Source organism: Gracilinanus agilis, chromosome 4, assembly GCF_016433145.1.
Source record: "Gracilinanus agilis isolate LMUSP501 chromosome 4, AgileGrace, whole genome shotgun sequence".
Classification (NCBI taxonomy): Eukaryota; Metazoa; Chordata; class Mammalia; order Didelphimorphia; family Didelphidae; genus Gracilinanus; species Gracilinanus agilis.
In genome coordinates this window covers 276,037,416-276,055,815 of record NC_058133.1, presented here as the reverse complement: position 1 = coordinate 276,055,815, position 18,400 = coordinate 276,037,416, and the positions used below count along the sequence as shown (strand labels likewise).

The window sequence follows — 18,400 nt, the reverse complement described above, 5'->3', positions numbered from 1 at the left end:
ATTAAAGATATTTAAATAAGTTAATTTTAATTATATTATAATAATGGATTAATTTAAATGTAATTAATTCTAATTAATTCTATATGATTATATGTTTTCATCAATTAAATTAATTTTAAATTTTAAATTAATTAATTAATTAAAATATCAAGGGTTGTTTTTTTCCCCTATGCTTCAACTAAAACAATACATCACAACAGACTGAATGCAGAGACAGATAGGAGAGGGGGCATCTGGGTGGCTCAGTGGATTGAGAGCCAGACCTAGAGGCAGCAGGTCCTTGGTTCAAAACTGGCCTCAGATACTTTCTAGCTGTGTGGCCCTGGGCAAGTCGCTTGATCCCTATTGCCTAGCCCTTACCACTCTTCTGCCTTAGAATATCGATTCTGAGATGGAAGATAAGGGTTAAAAAAGAAGAAGAAAAAAAAGGAGATAGGAGAGTCCTACTGTGTTCTATTAAGCTAGACATTAAAGACTTGTAAAGAAATGTAAAACAATGCTACTATCACCACTATTTTTTTTTGTTTTGGAAAATATAATATACAATAATAAATAAAATAAATTATAATATAAAATATTATTTTTCTATAATTTCTATATTCATATACTGATATGAATATAGCTTTTATTTTAGATTTATTTATATTATTAATATTTTTATTTATTTGTACATTATATTCTATTTTATATTTACATTTATATATTATATATAACATAAATGAAAAATAGATGAATGAGTGAATGAATGAATGAATAAATAATAAAATAAATTCCTAAAAATATTATTTATGTTAACATGTAATGAGTTTATTGCTGTTTTTATTTAAAACATTTTTTTCTTTTAAACCCTTACCTTCTGTCTTAGAATTAATACTGTGTATTGGTTCCAAGGCAGAAAAGTGGTGAGGGATAGGCAATGGAAGTTGTGACTTGCCCAGGGTCACACAGCTAGAAAGTGTATGAATTCAGATTTGAACCCAGGACCTCCCATCTCCAGACCTGGCTCTCAATCCACTGAGCCACCCAGCTGCCCCATTTTTTGCTGTTTTTTTTAAATGAATTAATGAATAAATAAAACATTATCAGTTTTCATTTCTAATAGAGCAAATATTGCTAGACATAACCCACATAAAGAAAAGCCTTTTGAAGTCTTTAATAATTTTTAAGAATATAAAAGGGGGTAGCTAGGTAGTACATTGGATAGAATGCCAGACCTGGAGTCAGGAGGAACTAGGTTCAAATCCTAGCTGTGTGACCCTGGGTAAGTCACTTAACCCCAATTGTGTAGCTCTTGCTGTTCTGTCTTAGAATTGATACTAAGACAGAAGGTAAGGGTTTAAGAGAGATAGAGATAGAGATAGAGATAGAGATGAGAGAGAGAGAGAGAGAGAGAGAGAGAGAGAGAGAGAGAGAGAGAGAGAGAGAGAATAAATACATTTGAGGCCAAAAGTTGGGGGAATAAAGGACTCTCAATAAGAAAATCCCTCTACCAAAAAAAGATGTGCAAATGCGAGGTTAAGAGACTTGCTCGGGGTCCCACAGCAAGTATGTGTCAATATCAGGGACCTGAACCCAGGTCTTGCTGACTCAGAGGTCAGATTTCCATCTCCTAATAACAATAATAATAGCTATCGTTTAAATAGTGCTTATCCTGTGCTGGACACTTTATAATTATTATCCCATTTGATCCTCACAACAATCCTGCGCGGTAGGTTGTAGTATTATCCCCATTTTACAGATGGGGAAACTGAGGCACACAAGTGTTAAGTGACTTGCCCAGGTTAATACAGCTACACAGTGTCTGAGGTCACATTTGAACTTTGGCCTCCCCGTTTTACTGGTATTGCAGATATTTCTTCCCCGACACCCCCTCCCCAGCCAACATCCCAGGCAGATGTTCCGGCTTTTCATCCTGATAGCCTCGCTTCTTCCCAAGAACAGGGCCCACACCCTCCCACGGATGTCCCGCCCTCAGCCTACCTGGATGGGAGCACTTCGCTGGTGCCCCGGTGCCCGGGAAGGAGGCACTGGCAGGACTCTCTCGCCGTACTCGGGGTGCACCCCCACCCCCACCCCTCCCACCCCCAGAAATGTCACATTCCGGCCGCACGATAGCGAGGATGCCCAGAGTCCCCAGGTGGAGGAGGCTGAAACTCCAAACAGCCAATCGCAACCAAGATAGAGCAGCCGGCGCCCAATGAGGCTCGGGAGTATGACAGTGGGCGGGGAGGAAAGGGAGACCAGAGCGGGCTTAAGTCACCGGTGCCGGCAGCAACGGAGCCCAGAGCGACTCTGGAGCTCGGAGGGAGCCATGAGCTGGACCTGCCCTCGCTGCCAGCAGCCCGTGTTCTTCGGTGGGGCCAGGGGAATCTGAGGGGGATTTGGGGGAGGCACTGGGAACAAAGTTTTAAGAAGTTGAGAAAGTTTGCGGGGGACTGGGAGTGAGTTTGGGGGAGAGCTTGAAATGGAGAGAACTGGGGGGACTGTGGGAGGAGAATTGGAGGGGGATGCCCAAGGGTGGAGAGACGCTGAGGAAGACCCAAGTAACAAAGTTTGGGGGGCGACTGGGAGCAAAAGTTGGAGAAGAGCTAAATTTGGGGAAGAGTAGGACTAGGAGAGACTATTTAGGGAGGGAATTGTGGGAAGTAATTTGGGATGGGACAGATTCTGGAAGGTCTAAGGGCATGAAAGGTGGTGAGAAAGGACGTGAAGCCCAGGATTTCTACCTCTTTGCTGTTAGTTCTGAGTGATATCCCTGGAGGGCTGGGAAGGAGCTGGAGGAGGGGATCTATCCCTGGTCCCCAGTCCCCATTTCCCAGAGTAGATTGCCAGGAATGGGGCCGGCACCCCTGAGGGTCTTCTCTGCTTCTTCTTGGGTGAATTGGTTCCAAGCCTGGGTCTCAGGAGCTGGCAAAGTGCAAAAAACTGGACCCACTGTGAGGGTGAGGATTTGGGTAGAGCAGGGGAATGAGGAATGGGCTCTGCTAAGGCCCCCAAGACTCCCCAAGAGTCGAGGGAGAGAGAGAGAGGGCTATTGAGAACATTCTCTCTGACCTCTTTCCCAATCCCAAAGTCTCTGGGGGCCCGAGCCGCAAACAGAGATCCTGAGCCTCCACTGTCCACTCTGTTCCTTCACACAGCTGAAAAGGTGAGCTCCCTGGGTCAGAACTGGCATCGATTCTGCCTGAAATGTGAGCGCTGCCACAATGTCCTGGCTGCGGGTGGACACGCCGAGGTGAGGCCCCTATTGGGAGAGGAGACCCAAGGGGGGAGGGGGAGGAGCGGGAAGCTGGTGTGACCCAAATGGTTGGAGAGATAAGCGTAAGGGGTGGCCAGATTATCACCCCCGAATGCCTTTCCTGGCTCTCCTCTCTGGGCCTGGCTCATGTCTCTGGTATCTGACCGCCCTTTGTTAGCTCCCTCCCTCATCCCTGGGGCACCCAGAGAATAGAGCACTGGGGCTGGAGTCGGGAAGATCTAAATTCAAATCTGGCCTGTGACCCTGAGCAAGTCACTTGATTACTCTTTGCCTCAATTTCTTTTCTTTAAAATGGGAATAATAAAAATGCCTACCTCACAAGATTGTTGTAAGAATCTGTGAGATAGTGACTGAAAAGCCCAATGTCGGGCACAAGGAAAGTGCTATGGAGATGTTAGTCATTATTATCATTATTATTTTGGCATTTCTCCCATACCTTCAAGGCAATTCTAGCTTCTCTAGCCCCAAAGAACCTTTCAATCAGCCACCAACCACTTCCACTCCTCCATTTAATTTGAAATCCCTGGTTCAGGACTTGCCTTAGAAGGAGGGCAAGGGGAGCTTAAATGGAAGATTGTCTTCTGGTCATCGAAGTCCTCCTTCTGTAGTTGCTCATGGGTCGGCCCAATGCCCGGCTGGCTCTGGGTGAGCCCCAAAGTGGTGCCTGCCCAGGCTGGTCATACCTGGGAGGAGGCAGGTTCCCTTTCCTTTTCCACTGATGGTAGGATCCAGGCCAGATTGGAAGGAATAGGGGGACTGGCTTCTTCCAATTATAAATCATAACAGCCTTTGGGTATTATGGGAGAACAAGGGCTCCCTGACTTCCTGGACAGCTTTCAGTTCTGGAAGTGGAGGGTCCAGAGGGGATGAGGGCTTTAGGGCCCTAAACTAGAGTGGATTGTGGCTTGTCCTCAGCTAGAAAATAAGGAGCAGGGGGTGGAGTTCTATGGATTCTCCTGCTTTTCCCAACTCTTGCTTTCTCCCTGAATTCAGCATAATGGAAAGCCATATTGTCACAAACCATGTTATGCAGTTCTCTTTGGACCCCTGGGTAAGTTCCTATCCCCACAAGGGATGGATGGAGGGAGGGAGAGCAGTGACCTGGAAAGGGGAAATGGATGAGATGGCTGTGAGAAATGGAGCCACTGGGGGATTGGAGGGAAAGGAACAGCTCCCACAAAGGATGTTGGGGCTGGGCAGGGAGCATCCCCTAAGACAGGCTTGGACACCCTCATTCTTCTCCCCACTCACTTCTTCCTCTCTCTCCTGGGTTGCAGGGCTCAAAGCTGGCGGGGTGGGCTCCTACATGGAAGATCTTCCCCACCCTCCAACCGTGACCCCCATCACCACTATGCCCTTGACTACTGGCAGCTTCAGTCCACCCAGGAGCCGGACAGGCCTCCCTCAGGCCAAGAGGTCAAGGAGGAGTAAGTGCCCTTTTGGAGTAAGTGGAGTATATAGCATCAGAAAACCATACCCCTAACTCAGCTTCTTGGCCTTTCTGGGATGGCAGGGAGCTCAGAACTACTGGGAAAGGCTTTCCACTCCAGTGTCCTCAAGCTACCCTCATCTCTGGACCCAGAAATAATAGCAATATTTATGTCACCTCCTGATATATTTTCCAAAGCACTTTTTGAGACCTGACTCTCGGGGCCTCACCTCCGACTCATATTGGCCACGTGATCTTGGGCAAATCTTCCTGGGCTCTGGGCAGCTCTCAAAGACTGGTGGTGTCAAATTCAAATAGAAAGAGATCCCTGTGTCTCCTCTACTGATTTAGGAAACCACAGACTAACATTATGTTTACTGTATTATATTTTAATTTTGTTAAACATTTCTCCATGACATTTTTTTTAAACCTCTACCTTTTGCCTTAGAATCAATACCCTATGTTGGTTCTAAGGCAGAAGAGTGGCAAGAGCTAGGCATTGGAGGTGAAGTGACTCACCCAGGGTCACACAGCTAGGAAGTATCTGAATGACATTTTTTAAACAGATTTGAACTGTGAGGATTTGACTCTTCTGCTCTGAGGGTATCTATGGGAGTTAGCCTAGAAAGGAGTGACTAGAATCCTCACTCTGGAGTTCCCTAGTCCAATGAAATCACAAATCCATTCCCAATCTCTGCCTCACTGGATCCTTATGCCAATTCTATGAGATGCACAAGGGCTATTGCTTTGCCCTCATAGCAAGATGATTCCCAAATCTGTGTAACCAGACCCAAGCTCTCCCCTGAAATGTAGTCCTACATTTCCAAGTGACTGTTGCACATCTCCTTACAGTTCAAACACCACATGATCAGAACAGAAACTAGTACCTTAAAAAAACAAACAGGACAGGACAGGGGTTTATTTTTGGAAACACAGTAAGATGAAAGGGAGGATTAAGGAATCAGGATTCCCTAACTCTAAGGGGTCTAGCTGATGTCCCACCTTCTAAGATCTTCATGGAGATTTCTTAGAAACTAGTACCTTTGTTTGCTTGCTTGTTTGTTTTTTAAAACTCTTACTTTCTGTTTTAGTAACAGCTCTAAGTCAGAAGGGCAAGAGCTAGATAAACAGGGCTAAGTGACTTGTCTAGGGTCACACAGCTAAGAGATGTCTGAGGTCAGATTTAAATCCACATCCTCCCCACTGCAGGCCTGGCACTCTATCCACTGTGCCACCCAGCTGTCCTAGAAACTAGTACATTTTGACCTAACCCTACTTTTCCCTCCTTAGCCTCCCTCCCCCAGTTTCCCTGTTTCTGTGGAGAAGGCCTTTCTTCTGCTTCCTCATAATATTCTTGGAGTTGTATTTGATTTTTTCCTGTCCTATTCCTGGCCCATCAACTCTTCTTGATTCCATCTCCAAAGCATCTGTCAAATTCATCCTCTTCTCTCCACTCCTGGGGTCTCCACTCTAATTCGGGTCCCTTGCCTCTATTATAAAAGCCTTCTCACTGGACCCATCCTGTCCCTATTCTTGCTCTTGCAACACCCTATCCATTGCAGAACTGCCAAAATGATCTCCCAGACAGGCGGTGCTGAGGGGTCTGCTTCCTGCCCAGAAGCTTTCTGGGGCTTCCCATTGCCCCTGCGTTTTCTCCTGTTGTAAGAGAAGACACAAAGTCTTCAGCCATCCTCACTCCCCACCCTCATGGTTGTGACCTCCCTTTCCCCCCTTTCCCTTTGTATATTCTGTGTTCCAGTTGAGGGATGGGGGCCCCAATGGAGGGCATAATAGGTCCCAGAAAGGGGAGAATAGGGCCTTCAGAGACACACTTGGAAGCCTTCCCATTTTTGCCTCTTGTTTGTTTTTCTCTGTGCAAGGACCCCAACATATATAGATTAAGCACCTCCTCTGTGTGGTACCCTGTGGAAGGCAGTGGGAAGATACAAATTAGTACACAGCAGAGAGAATTGGAAACCTAGATTTGAATTAAGGACCTGCTCTTTAATATTTAAGTTTTGCTTTAAAAAAACTTGCTTTCTGTCTGAGTAACAATTCTAAGACAGTAGGGCAAGGGTTAGGTAAATGGGATTAAGTGAGCAAGGAAGTGTTTGAAGCTGTATTTGAACTCAGTTCCTTCCAAATCCAAGCCTGGTGCTCTATTTGCTGTGTGCCACATAGTTGTCCGAGCTTCTTAGTCAGTGTGACTTTGGACAGGTCATTTCCCTTTGCAGGGACTCAGTTTCCTCATCTATAAAATGTAGTGATGGACTAGTTAATCTCTAAGCTCTTGCAAAGCTCTCAATCTTAGGAACCTCTTTAATGTTTTCTGGTGGAGCAGCTAGGCAGTACAGTGGATAGAACGCTAGAGCTGGAGTCAGGAAGACTCATTTTCCTGAGTTCACATCAGAGATTTACTAGTTGTGTGACCCTGGGCAAGTCACTTAACCCTGTTTACCTCAGTTTCCTTATCTATAAAATGAGCTGGAGAAGGAAATGGAAAACCACTCCAGTGTCTTTGCCAAGAAAACCCTAAATGAGGTCACAGAGAGTCAGACATTGATTGAAATCACTAAACAACAAAATGTTTGTTGAGTTGAATAAGGAAACTGAGGTTTAGAGGCGGTCAAACTGGACTTGACCAAAGACACACAGCTATTCAGTGACAAAGGTGGGATTAAAACCCAGGTCACTCAGTCCGGTGCTGTGGAAAGACGCAGAAACAGTGATTTTTGTCTTTTAACTTCTCCTTGCCTCTAGAAGGAGGTTTGGGGTGGGAATATGTGTGCACAACCCAGCCTTTGTGTCCCCTCTGCCTCCTCCTCCTCCCATTCCTCCCCAGCCCAAATAAGCACTGACACCACACTCCCCAACACCTGACACCACCTGCCCTGGGCCTCAGCTCCGATGTCCAGATCGGGTTTCCCAGGGATTGAGTTGCTGCTGATTGGGGCCAGGCAGGCGGGCAAGAGGGGGTTGGCACCTTGGCATCAAGGAGGAGGATTGACCAGGGCCCCTGATGGCATAGGGAGGGTGGCAAGAACTGCTGAGCCTAGGTAAGGGGATAATATTGAGATGTTGGGTGGGAGGGTGGGCAGGAAGATGGGCAATGGGCTAAGACACTTTGTGAGTAGGTCAGGCCCCTACATTTCATCCCTTAAACTTGAGCTCTTATGAGGGGAGCACCAGCCCTTCAGTAGACCCCCCTTTTGCCCAATTCTAGTGATGATGAGAAAGGGCTCTGGGCAGCTTTCTCCTGACCCCAAACCCAGCCAAAGCCTCTTGTTTTCTCAGGCCCAACACAGGTGAAGACGTATGCTGGTGAGACATCCTTGTGTCCTGGCTGTGGGAACCCTGTTTACTTTGGTGAGTTGGGGGTCCAGGGTAGGGGTCAGGGACAGATCTGGGTCATTGGGATGGGCAGGAATGGGGGTGGGAGAGACTGAATGAGAGTGGTAGAGGTGATCAGAGCCCTCCTCCTCTCGTTACTCCTGCCCAAACAGCACCCCAGGTGGCACCGGGGTGCAGCACCCCCTAGCCATCCTCTGGGTACCATGACCTCTCTTTCTGCTAGCTGAAAAGGTGATGTCCCTGGGCAGGAACTGGCATCGGCCCTGTCTCCGATGCCAGCGCTGCCGAAAAACCCTAACAGCAGGGAGCCACGCAGAGGTAAGCCAGGGAATAAACGCAGATGGGAAAGTGGGAGCCCAGGGAAGATTGGGAGCCAGAAGCAGGCAAAGCTGGGGGAGGGATCACAGAGTTCTAGAATTCCAGAGCCACAGGGCACGGGAGAAGGATTCTCTAGTCCTACTCCTTCATCTCACATCACAGATGGAGAAACAGGCTCAGAAAACGTAAATTATTTGGCCAAAGCTGTAGGTAGTCTCTGGAGGGGAAAGAAGGAAGAGTGGGAGCACTGGGTAGGGGAGACTCAGGAAACTGGAGGGAGCCCTGGAAGAGAGGTGGAGGGGCAGCTGGGTTGCTCAGTGGATAGAGAGCCAGCCCTAGAGATGGGAGGTCCTGGGTTCCAATCTGGCCTCAAGTACTTCCTAGCTCTGTGACCTTGGGCAAGTCACTTAATTCCAGTTGCCTAGCCCTTGCCCCTCTTCTGTCTCAGAACTGATACTAAGAAGGTAAGGGTTATTTAAGAGTAAAAGAAAGGTGGAGGTGGGGCAGAAGAACTCAGGGGTAGGACTAAACCAAGTTACTGCTGTGTCCTCAGCATGATGGTTTCCCGTACTGCCACATCCCTTGCTACGGATACCTGTTTGGGCCCAAAGGTGGGAGCCCCCACCCCAGAAATACCCAAGCTGATACGCATTTCACTGCATAGCTTATGCATGATTACATGTAGCTCCCTAGTATGTTAAATGCCTTCTCCTTCGCCCCAGCCCCCCACCCTCTCCCTTCCCTTCTCTCCTCCTGTCTTCCAGCCCCCTCCCTCTCACAATTGTCCCTCTTCCCTCCTTCCTTAGTGTCCCCCCGCCGCCACCCTCGGTGACTCTGTCCTTCCCGCCTCCAGGTGTGAACATTGGTGACGTGGGCTGCTACATCTATGACTCTTTAGAGCTGAAATCGGACTGAGAGGCTAACAGAGGAATCGTGTCCCCTGTCCTGGGTCCCGTCCAGACCCTCCCTATCCCCCGAGTTGAACCAGAGGGGCAGCCATTTCCATCCTTTCACGCTGGACGGGGCTGAGTGTTCCAGGTAGCCTCCAGGCTTCATCCCCCATTCCCTGCCCTGGCTGGTGGTTTACGCTTCGTCCCACACGGATGCTGGAGGGGTGGAGGGTGGCAATACAGGAGGGAGGAGAGGAAGCCCTTCCTCTTCCTCTAAAACTCAGCGTGTTCCTCAGATGTCGGCTTCAAACCGACCCGAGTTCATGAGGAGGAACTGGGGAGGAGAGGAATCATGCAGGCACTGCCCTGGTGGCACTGCCATGCCCTCCCTCCATTGACGTCAAGGAGCGGCCACCTTCTTTGTCTGTGGGTATCCTTGTCCTTCTAACGTTCACCCTTTGACGTTCACCCAATAAAAGCGTTTGTTCTTTTGGTCTCGGCTCCCCTTCTTTTGGCATTAGGCCTGGGCATCTGGGGCATGGGGTGGGGCACAGCAGGGGAGGACTGGTTGGGAGAGGGAGATAGGAAGAAGCCTACTGAGCTCCCCTCCCTCTTGTGATGCCAGGGAGGGAGTGTGAGTCAGCCACGTCCGTCCAATACAAGAGAGTCCCAGAGAGCCTTACTTTCTGGGGGCCAACAGAGCATCCCAGACCCTACAGCTGTCTCCAGCCTGTCCCCTACCAGAACTGGGGCTGCACCGGGGCTTCTCGAGGCATCAGACAGGGCTGTGGCTGTCCCCAGCAACCTCCCCCCCTCCTCAGATGACCAGAGCCCTCACGGCACCGGGTCTTAGACTTTCCAAGACTCTCGGCCGGCCTTCTTTCATCCGGTCCTCACAACAGCCCTGTGAGGTAGGCTGGGCAGGCCATATCATCCCCATCTACAGTGGAGGGAGGAAACAGACCCACGAGGCTACGCAGCAGAGCTGGGACAAGGACCCAGCTTTTCTTGACTCCTGTTCCAACATTTTTTCCCCACTTGTCCCCCCCAGTAGCCTTGTCCCCAGAAAGGAGAATGGGGGCTCCTTTATCCACACACCCCAGGTAGGGATCAGGGAGAGAATCCCTGCGGACGGTTCTATTACTAGAGATATTCGAGGAGAAGTACTTGAGAATGTCGAGGAAAGAGGCCATCTCCGCGGTCTGTTCCAATTCTTTAAGGGTGTCAGGAAGCTGTGGGCTGTCATGGCTGCAATTCTGCCCCATCCTGGGGTGGGAGTGGGGTCTGTCAGTCCCATCACTCACTCACCATCCCAGGGACCAAGCGGAAAAAGATGGTGTCCATGTTCACTTTATAGGATCACAGGATTTCGACCTTGGAGATCTTGTCTAGTCGCTTCTTTTACAGAGGAGCAAATTGAGGCCATTCCTTATAGCCTTTGGTGGAGCTTGAATTCCAACCCAGTCTTGATGCCACATCTGGTGCTCTTTGCCCAGCACCATGGCGGCCTCCCGTCTTAATCTCGTATTACCTTCATGGGTGTCCCCTCTTCTTGGGGGCCTTTCAAAGTCCTGAGGAGGAAGAAGCCATATGGTGAAATTCACTGTGTCTACCTTAACCTAGAACCTTCCCCTCCCCTTCCTACCCACTGTCCCCTCTTCTCTCCTGCTCAACCAACCTGGAACAGAGTGAGGGGATTTCTTTGCAAGTGAGGCTGGGAGGACAACTAGGGGGCTCAGTGGAGTGAGTCAATTCTAGAGAAGGGAGGTTCAAACCTAGACTCAGACACTTCCCAGCTGTGTGACCCTGGGCAAGTCACTTGACCCCATTGCCTAGCCCTTACCATTTTTCTGCCTTGGAACCAATACACAGTATTGACTCCAAGATGGAAGGTAAGAGTTTAGGGGAAAAAAAGTAAGGCTAGAGCAGTGATTCCCAAAGGGGGCACCACCGCCCCCTGGTGGGTGCTGCATTGATCCAGGGAGGTGGTGATGGCCACAGGTACATTTATCTTTCCTATTAATTGTTATTAAAATTTAAAAAAAATTTGAAAATTTTAATTTTAATTTTAAAATTTAAAAAAATTTAAAAAATTAATTGCTATTAAAATTTAAAAAAAAATTTAATTTCTAGGGGACTAAGTAATATTTTTTTCTGGAAAGGAGGTGGTAGGCCAAAAAAGTTTGGGAACCACTGGGCTAGAGGGATCCCTTAAGGCTCCTTGTCAAAGGCTCATCCCTGTCTCTTCAAACCCAAATCCAAAGACAACGAATGTACCTCTTTTTCTCCACATCCTGGATGGTCTCAGGAAGCTCTGCATGGCGAGTCTCTGGCAGCAGGAGAGCCGTAGCTGAGGCCACAAGGGCAATCCCACCATAGGTGACCTTGGGCAGTGGGCTCCATGTCCCTTCCAGCAAGGTGGCCAGGGGTGCAAGGGAGCCCCCCAGCCGGCCCACCAGGGCGGTCAGCCCTAACCCTGTCTGCCTGTGACAGGGAAAGAGAATAGAGGATTCAGGGCAACGTGGCCAGCCAATGCCGCCAACGACGAACCTCTGACCAATTCCTGGACATCTCTGCCATGGACCAACAGAGAGATCACAGGGCCTCCTCTGCCAGCCTTCCCAGGGAGGAAGAGCACAGAGATGGAAAGGACAAAGAGGGACCTCATAGATCACCTCGTCCAGTCTCCTCTCTGGACAAACGGGGAAACTGAGCTCCAGTGAGGGGAAGCCACGAACAAGGTGGTGAGAACTACAGGCAGAATCTCTATTTTACAGAGAGAGAAAATGAGGCTCAAAGAGATTAAGAGACATACCCAAGGTCACTTAGCTAGGAAGGGACAAGAGCTCAGAGGTAAGCCCATCTAAATCTATCGTCATGGGGCAGCTAGATGGCGCCACAGCGCACAAAACGCCAAGCCTGGAACCCAGAAGATTCCTCTTCCCGAGTTCAAATCTGACCTTTGACATGCTCTGTGTGACCCTGGACAAGTCACTTAACCTTGTTTGCCTCAGTTTCCTCATCTGTAAGATGATCTGGAGAAGGAAATTGCCACAAAAACTCCAAACGGAGTCATGAAGAGTCAGACGTGACAAAAACAACTGAACGACAAAATCTTAGTGTCTCATCCTTGTCCTCCTCGTCCTCCTCCTTAACTCTCACTTTGGTAGGAATTAGAAGGGATCCTTTATTCAATCCCTTCATTTGAGAAGTTGGGGAACCTGAGACTCAGAGAAAGGAAAGAGTCAGAGTCAAGGCCCAGCTCTTGAGACTGTCGACCCAGAGCACTTTCCATCAGACGATTCTCTAAAGCATTTTCTCATCTTATCTGAGAGGCAATGTGATAGTTAGAGCCCAGAGTTTTGGAATCAGGAAGACCTAGGTTCAAATCCTGCCCCTGTCATTTAATGTCCTCTTGCTTACCTCTCTTAACCCTGGGCAACTCTCTAAGACTATAAAGATGGGGCAGCTAGGGTGGCTCAGTAGATAGTCAGGCCTAGAGGCAGGAGGTCCTGGGTTCAAATCTGACCTCAGATTCCTAACTGTGTGACCCTGAGCAAGTCATTTACCCCCCCCCCCCATTGCCTAGCCCTTACCTCTCTTTTGCCTTGAAAAATAATAATAAAAATTAATAAAAAATAATTATATAATTTAAAATAATAAAAGTAATACTTAAATCGATTTTAAGAAGGGGGGCAAGGGTTAAAAAAATTTATATATATATATGGTATAGAAGTCTCCTCACCCATTTAATTATATTCTTAAGGTCAAAGCTCTCCCTTGAAGGATACTGGGCATATTGAACCAGATAAGGCTTTTTACTGCCCCTCTTTTTCCTAACACCTGTCACAAGGGAAGTCGGATGAAAACGAATACCAGGGACAGCTCTGAATGGGAAAAGGAGTCATAAACGGAGGGTCTTTTGCCATAAAGGGGAAGAGTCCCAACTATTTTAAATAACGGCGTGAGAATAGATGGGGAGCGGATTGATGCTTGGTGGTTGAACGTCAGGCCTTTTTAGTCTCAGCTGGGAGCTAGCAATCCTCTGCTGCTGCTGCCCGGCATCCTCCTACCTCACTGCTGAAGCACGGAAGTCTGTCCCCATTCAGTGTTCTCATTCCCATCCCAGCTGTGGTCCCAACAGCCCTGGCAGGCTGGCAGAGCCTCTGATCCAAGTGCCCAATAAGTAATAAAAATATCAGCTCTTTATGTCATGGAATCCCAGAGTTGGAAAGTACTTATGGAGGGCTCAGTCAGCTCCGTGCTCACTTAAAGCTAAGAGGAAACCCCATCTGGTTCAACACTAGCCTTCATATAGATCAGTGGTTCCCAAACTTTTTTGGCCTACCGCCTCCTTTCCAGAAAAAAATATTACTTAGCCCCCTGGAAATTAATTTTTTAAAATTTTAATAGCACTTAATAGGAAAGATAAATGCACCTGTGGCCATCACCGCCTCCCTGGATCACTGCAGCACCCACCAGGGGGTGGTGGCGCCCACTTTGGGAATCACTGATATAGAGGGTCCCCCAAAAGTATTTGTGACATTTTAAGCTTATTAACTCACTAAGACTTTTGGGCCACCCTATACAGACTTCCAGTGAAGCGAGGCTCTCTCCCTGCTGGCCCAATCCACTTTTGGACGGCTCTAATTGTTAGGATGGAGAAGGAAATGGCAAAGCTGGTGTCTTTGCCAAGAAAACTCCAGACAAAGAGTTGGCTCTACTGAAATGACTAAGCCAGGATGACAATTGTTAGGAAATCTTTCCTTTGAGACTAAACCTGTCTTTGTACCTTCTACCTGAGTAATTAGAATTTGCTCCCGGGATTCTCTTTCCCAGCATCCCATTTATGTATTTAGCTAAGTGCTAATGTAGGGAGGTTATATTTTGGTGTAGCCCTTCCTCTCTCTCTCTCTCTCTCTCTTTCTCTCTCTCTCTCTCTCTCTCTCTCTGCTCCTGGGAAGGCTGTTGGGGAGGTTGGGTGAGAGCCAGGCAGGAAAGTTTACCCATGTGGTCACACTTTAGCTTTGTATTTCTCTTTTTTTATTTCTTCTACTTCAAGTGATTATTAATAAATCTTATAAAATATAATACTTGGAGTTATTGGATGTTAATTTAAATTTTACACACCGGGGAATCCTTGTGGTGATCCCTGGGCCCTAGCAGAACAACTCTAACCGCTATTCTCTTAACAGCATTTAAATTTTTTTCTAATCATTTATTTATTTATTTTCTAAACCCTTACCTTCCATCTTGGAGTCAATGCTGTGTACAATACTGTGTATTGGCTCCAAGACAGAAGAGTGGTAAGGGTAGGCAATGGGGGTCAAGTGACTTGCCCAGGGTCACACAGGTAGGAAGTGTCTGAGGCCAGATTTGAACCCAGGACCTCCCATCCCTAGGTCCGGCTCTCAATCCACTGAGCTACCCAGCTGCCCCCTCTTAACAGCATTTTAAATGCTTGAAGATAGCTATCCTCTTCCCAAGTCTTGTTTGCTTTAGGCACAATGTCTTCCTTTACCCAGATCCCTCTCTGGAAAACCCTACAGTGTGGTCCTTCCCAATTACAAAGCACTTTACAGATCTTATCTATGTGAGCTGCACACACACTTGTTTAAATCAATTGATTTCAATTCATTTTAATTGCATTTTATAGACAAGACTCAAGGTCACAGTGTAGTAAGCACAGAGTGGAGGAGAGCCCAGATCTCCAGACCTTCTAAGCACACAAACAGACATAACCACAGACCCTGATGTCCTTCCAGATACACAAACAAACATTCCCCATGGACAGACCAATTCTGATGTTTCTTGGGCATACCAACTGCTTGGTATGGCGATGAGTAGCAAAGTCTAGATGGAGGGTGTGTGTGTGTGTGTGTGTGTGTGTGTGTGTGTGTGTGTGTGTGTGTGTGTGTGAAGACAAAGAGAGAGAGGGGAAAAGAGGAAGAGAGAGAGAGAGATGGGAGGGAGGGAGGGAGGGAGGGAGGAAGGAGGGAAGAGAGAGAGACAGAGAGACAGATCTCATAGAGTGGAGGATTAGAGGAAGAGTTGGAGAGTAGCTCCTAAGTGAAGCAGTGATGGAGGTAGGACTAAAATGAGAGGAGATGAAAATTAGTAGTTGGGTCCCAGACTCACCTCAGTACAGTGGGGTACAACTCTGACGTGAACAGGTAGGCAGTGGTAAAGGCTGCTTCTGAAAAGCCTTTTCCAGCCACTCCCAGGACTAATCTCCATGTGCCCAACCCTGGGAGGAGAAGAATGCCAGGAGGGACTTTGTCCGGGCAGCAGGGCTGGGGGCAAGGGGGAGGAGGTAGGTAGTAGGCTTCTCACAAGGAAAGGGAGGGTTGTGGAAATCATAGAGACATAGGAAGGATCACAGCTAAAAACATAAAATTTACATCTTAAAGGAAGCTTGGAAATCAGCTAGTTCAGCCCCATTTTATAAACAAGGGTAACTAAGGACCAGATTAGGAGAAATGACTTGCATAAGATCATACAATGAGTTGATAGTAAAGGCAGACCTAGAAACTAGGGGTACTGACTCCCAGTCTAATAGTCTTTCTAGTACATCAAAGGTCCCCTGAATTTAGCTTCCAAGAGATGGAGGAAGGAAAAAGAAAAGGAAGGAAAGAAGGAAGGAAGGATGGATGGAAGGAAGGATGGATGAAATGAAAAATTATAAAGCACCTACTATGTGCCAAGCACTTCACAAATATTACCTCAGATAAGAGTATAGGGCTTGCTACAGGGGGTGATTCTGGAGTCTGGCAGTGCAGTGGGTCTGGGGAAGGATGTGGAGGGACTCACCAGAGGGCAGTAGCAGACTAGCCCCCACAGTGAGGGCAGTGCCCAGCAGGGCCCCCACCTCTGTGAGGCGGCGCCCTGCATAGCGTACTGACAAGTAGACAATCATTTTGGAAGGTATCTCCACTACCCCAAACAGCAGCTGTATCTGGTACAGGTTCAGGCCCAGCCCTGACAGGTCCAAGCTTAGGCCATAGTATGAGAAGTTCACCCCAAACCTGTGATGACGAAAGGAGGAAGGTCTGCGGTGCTGCTGGCCCCATCTTAAAGACTAGCTTCCGCTTCTACTCCTCGCTCATTAAGTGCCACCCCCACCCTATGTCCTCCTTTCAGATGCCCTCATTCTCCAGACCTCCCTGCTCTGAGATTCCTTCCCTGCTGACTCTTCCTCACCCCCATCTTCCCTTCAGGCTTCTCCTCACACCATCCACTCAGAACCCCTCCCTGGAATCTTCCCCGGAATATCTCTTCCACTTATCCTTCACCAATTTACACACACACCACCCCAATACCACCACCAACTACAAGAAGACCCTTCTGCTACTCCAGGCCCTAGAACGGGGCTGGGGCTGAGGCTGGGGCTGGACCCTCCCAAATCCCACCCGCTCTCAGGCTGGAACCTTCTAGGGCCGGTCACACTAAGGAGGACCCTTTTCCCTCTTCCTTCAGAGGACCCAGGCAGTGGGGCCACCCCAGATATTCCTCCTTCAGGACAGGGCCCCAGTTCTCACCACACCACCATGCAACACAGGGAGATGTGTCTGAGCCGCGGTGTCCGGAACAAGTCCAGGTAGGAAGGCCTTCTGACCATCTTTTCCCCTTCGGCCACCAGACTCAGGGCCTGGGGTTAGGGAAAAGGGTTTTACCCAGGAGAATAGTCAGGGAGGTTGTGGCGAATATGAGAAATGTATAATCAGAGTCCTTGAATGGAAGAGCTGAGAGGAACCTCAGAGACCATCTAGTCCAACCCACTCATTTTGTGAATTTGTCTTTCTTGGTCTTATTGTTCTGGACTTCTTTTGTGTCTCTGCTACTCCTCGTTTTGTTTGTCTAGGATATTTCCTGACACTTAGAAGGCGTTTCAGAATGCTTGGAGGAACTGAGGCTCCTTCCAAAAAAAGGGAAGTGATCTGGCCAAGGTCAGGTAGTAGAAGGCAGAGCTAATTTGGGTCCAAGTCCTCTGTCTCCATAAATCCATCTCTTCCTTGGACCAACCACCCAACCTGACTTCAAACTCAAACCCCAAACTCAGCCAGATATCTTTCTCCCCAGAACTGTCTTCTTCCTGTTAAGGACACCATGAATCTTCCAGGTTTACAGGCTTGAACCCTCCTCTCTGGCTCATAGTCTGCTCTCCTAGTATCCAGGACCCTCATTTTAGGGGGATCAGAGATCTAGAGGAAGGATGTCCCTTTGTCCAAGGTTACTTAGCTGGACTAGAACCCATGTCTCTGATTTCCCCAGCTCTCTCTCTTTCTACTACCCAACTGTGTGTGTATGGATGGGTGCGGTGGAGAGGGTCCAAGTGGAGGCCATTGGGAGTCTGAAGCTCATGCCCCAGCTCTACCAGGAAATTGGACACCGACTGTCCCCCCAGAGTCCTCCTTACCTCAGTGCTTAGTCTGTTCCTAGCCTGAGGCCGGCCATTGAGCGCTGCACATTGGAGGAGGTAATGTTGGGCTTCCTTGACCCGACCTTGGGTCATAAGCCATCGGGCAGACTCAGGCACCCACCTGGGGGGCAGGAGGCAGAGGGTAGAGCACTCCGGCCAGAGAGAAGCCTGGGACAGGAAGAGGGGCAGGCGGGAGGGATGGGGTAGGGAACCGGGCTAGCCTGGGTCTCAGCCTCAGGTCACAGTGGAATCCTGGGACTGAATGCTAGGCGGCTAGGGGAACCCCCTGTCGTTGCCGAGGGGGGCATGTACTATCCCAAGGAGGATGGAATAGGGAGGGAAGGAGGGACAGGTGAGTCAGACTGGCCACCAGGTCACCCACGGGAGTGCTCACCAGAGGCTGAGGATCCCTGGGACACAGGGCAGGGTCACAGCCAGCAGCAGCCAGCGCCAGTCTCGGATCAGGTAGCCAATCAGAGCCAGCAGCATCACTCCCACAGACCAGAAGGTGCTGGCCAGGATGCCGGCCATAGTTCGGTGTCCAACATCTAACCACTCTAACTCTGGGTTCCCCGAAGATGGGCAGGGCACGAGGGGAGAGACACACAGAGGGGGAGGGAGGGACAGAAAGACAGACAGACAGACCCACAGAGAAAGAGAGAGAAAGAAAGAGGAGGGAGACAGAGAGAGAAAGAGATTGAGAGACAGAGACAGAGAGAGAAAGAGGAGGGAGA

The 18,400-nt window shown here is 48.6% G+C and overlaps 2 protein-coding genes across 4 annotated transcripts in view; one reads left to right on the top strand and one right to left on the bottom strand.

The window, feature by feature from the left end:
- Window positions 1-2,311: 2,311 nt before the first annotated feature.
- CRIP3 (cysteine rich protein 3) lies at window positions 2,312-10,121 on the top strand. 2 transcript variants are annotated; one of them, XM_044674675.1, is made up of 8 exons: window positions 2,312-2,354; window positions 3,141-3,235; window positions 4,253-4,310; window positions 4,537-4,686; window positions 7,983-8,054; window positions 8,263-8,357; window positions 8,911-8,968; window positions 9,211-10,121. In XM_044674675.1, the coding sequence occupies exons 1-8, from the start codon at window positions 2,312-2,314 to the stop codon at window positions 9,270-9,272; spliced, it is 633 nt and encodes a 210-aa protein (XP_044530610.1). In that variant the 3' UTR covers window positions 9,273-10,121. The 2 variants fall into 2 exon arrangements, with proteins under 2 accessions (XP_044530610.1, XP_044530611.1); XM_044674676.1 differs by lacking the exon at window positions 4,537-4,686.
- A 99-nt stretch (window positions 10,122-10,220) lies between these two features.
- SLC22A7 (solute carrier family 22 member 7) overlaps window positions 10,221-18,400 on the bottom strand; it is an 11,379-nt gene continuing 3,199 nt past the window's right edge. The window contains exons 4-10 of one of the 2 annotated variants that reach the window (XM_044674674.1): window positions 18,061-18,229; window positions 17,664-17,787; window positions 16,786-16,895; window positions 16,058-16,272; window positions 15,386-15,540; window positions 11,525-11,731; window positions 10,221-10,818 (exon numbers count right to left, since the gene is read on the bottom strand). In XM_044674674.1, the coding sequence (XP_044530609.1) occupies window positions 11,552-11,731; window positions 15,386-15,540; window positions 16,058-16,272; window positions 16,786-16,895; window positions 17,664-17,787; window positions 18,061-18,229 (953 nt within the window). In that variant the 3' untranslated portion in view covers window positions 10,221-10,818; window positions 11,525-11,551. The remainder of the gene's footprint in view (window positions 10,819-11,524; window positions 11,732-15,385; window positions 15,541-16,057; window positions 16,273-16,785; window positions 16,896-17,663; window positions 17,788-18,060; window positions 18,230-18,400) is intronic. The other variant, XM_044674673.1, reaches the window with a different exon arrangement.

Excerpts from the sequence above, each read along its gene's own strand:
- CRIP3 (XM_044674675.1), top strand. The coding sequence starts at position 2,312 with ATGAGCTGGACCTGCCCTCGCTGCCAGCAGCCCGTGTTCTTCG. Across the intron at positions 2,355-3,140 it reads CCAGCAGCCCGTGTTCTTCG|CTGAAAAGGTGAGCTCCCTG; the intron begins GTGGGGCCAGGG and ends TCCTTCACACAG. Across the intron at positions 8,358-8,910 it reads CAGCAGGGAGCCACGCAGAG|CATGATGGTTTCCCGTACTG; the intron begins GTAAGCCAGGGA and ends CTGTGTCCTCAG.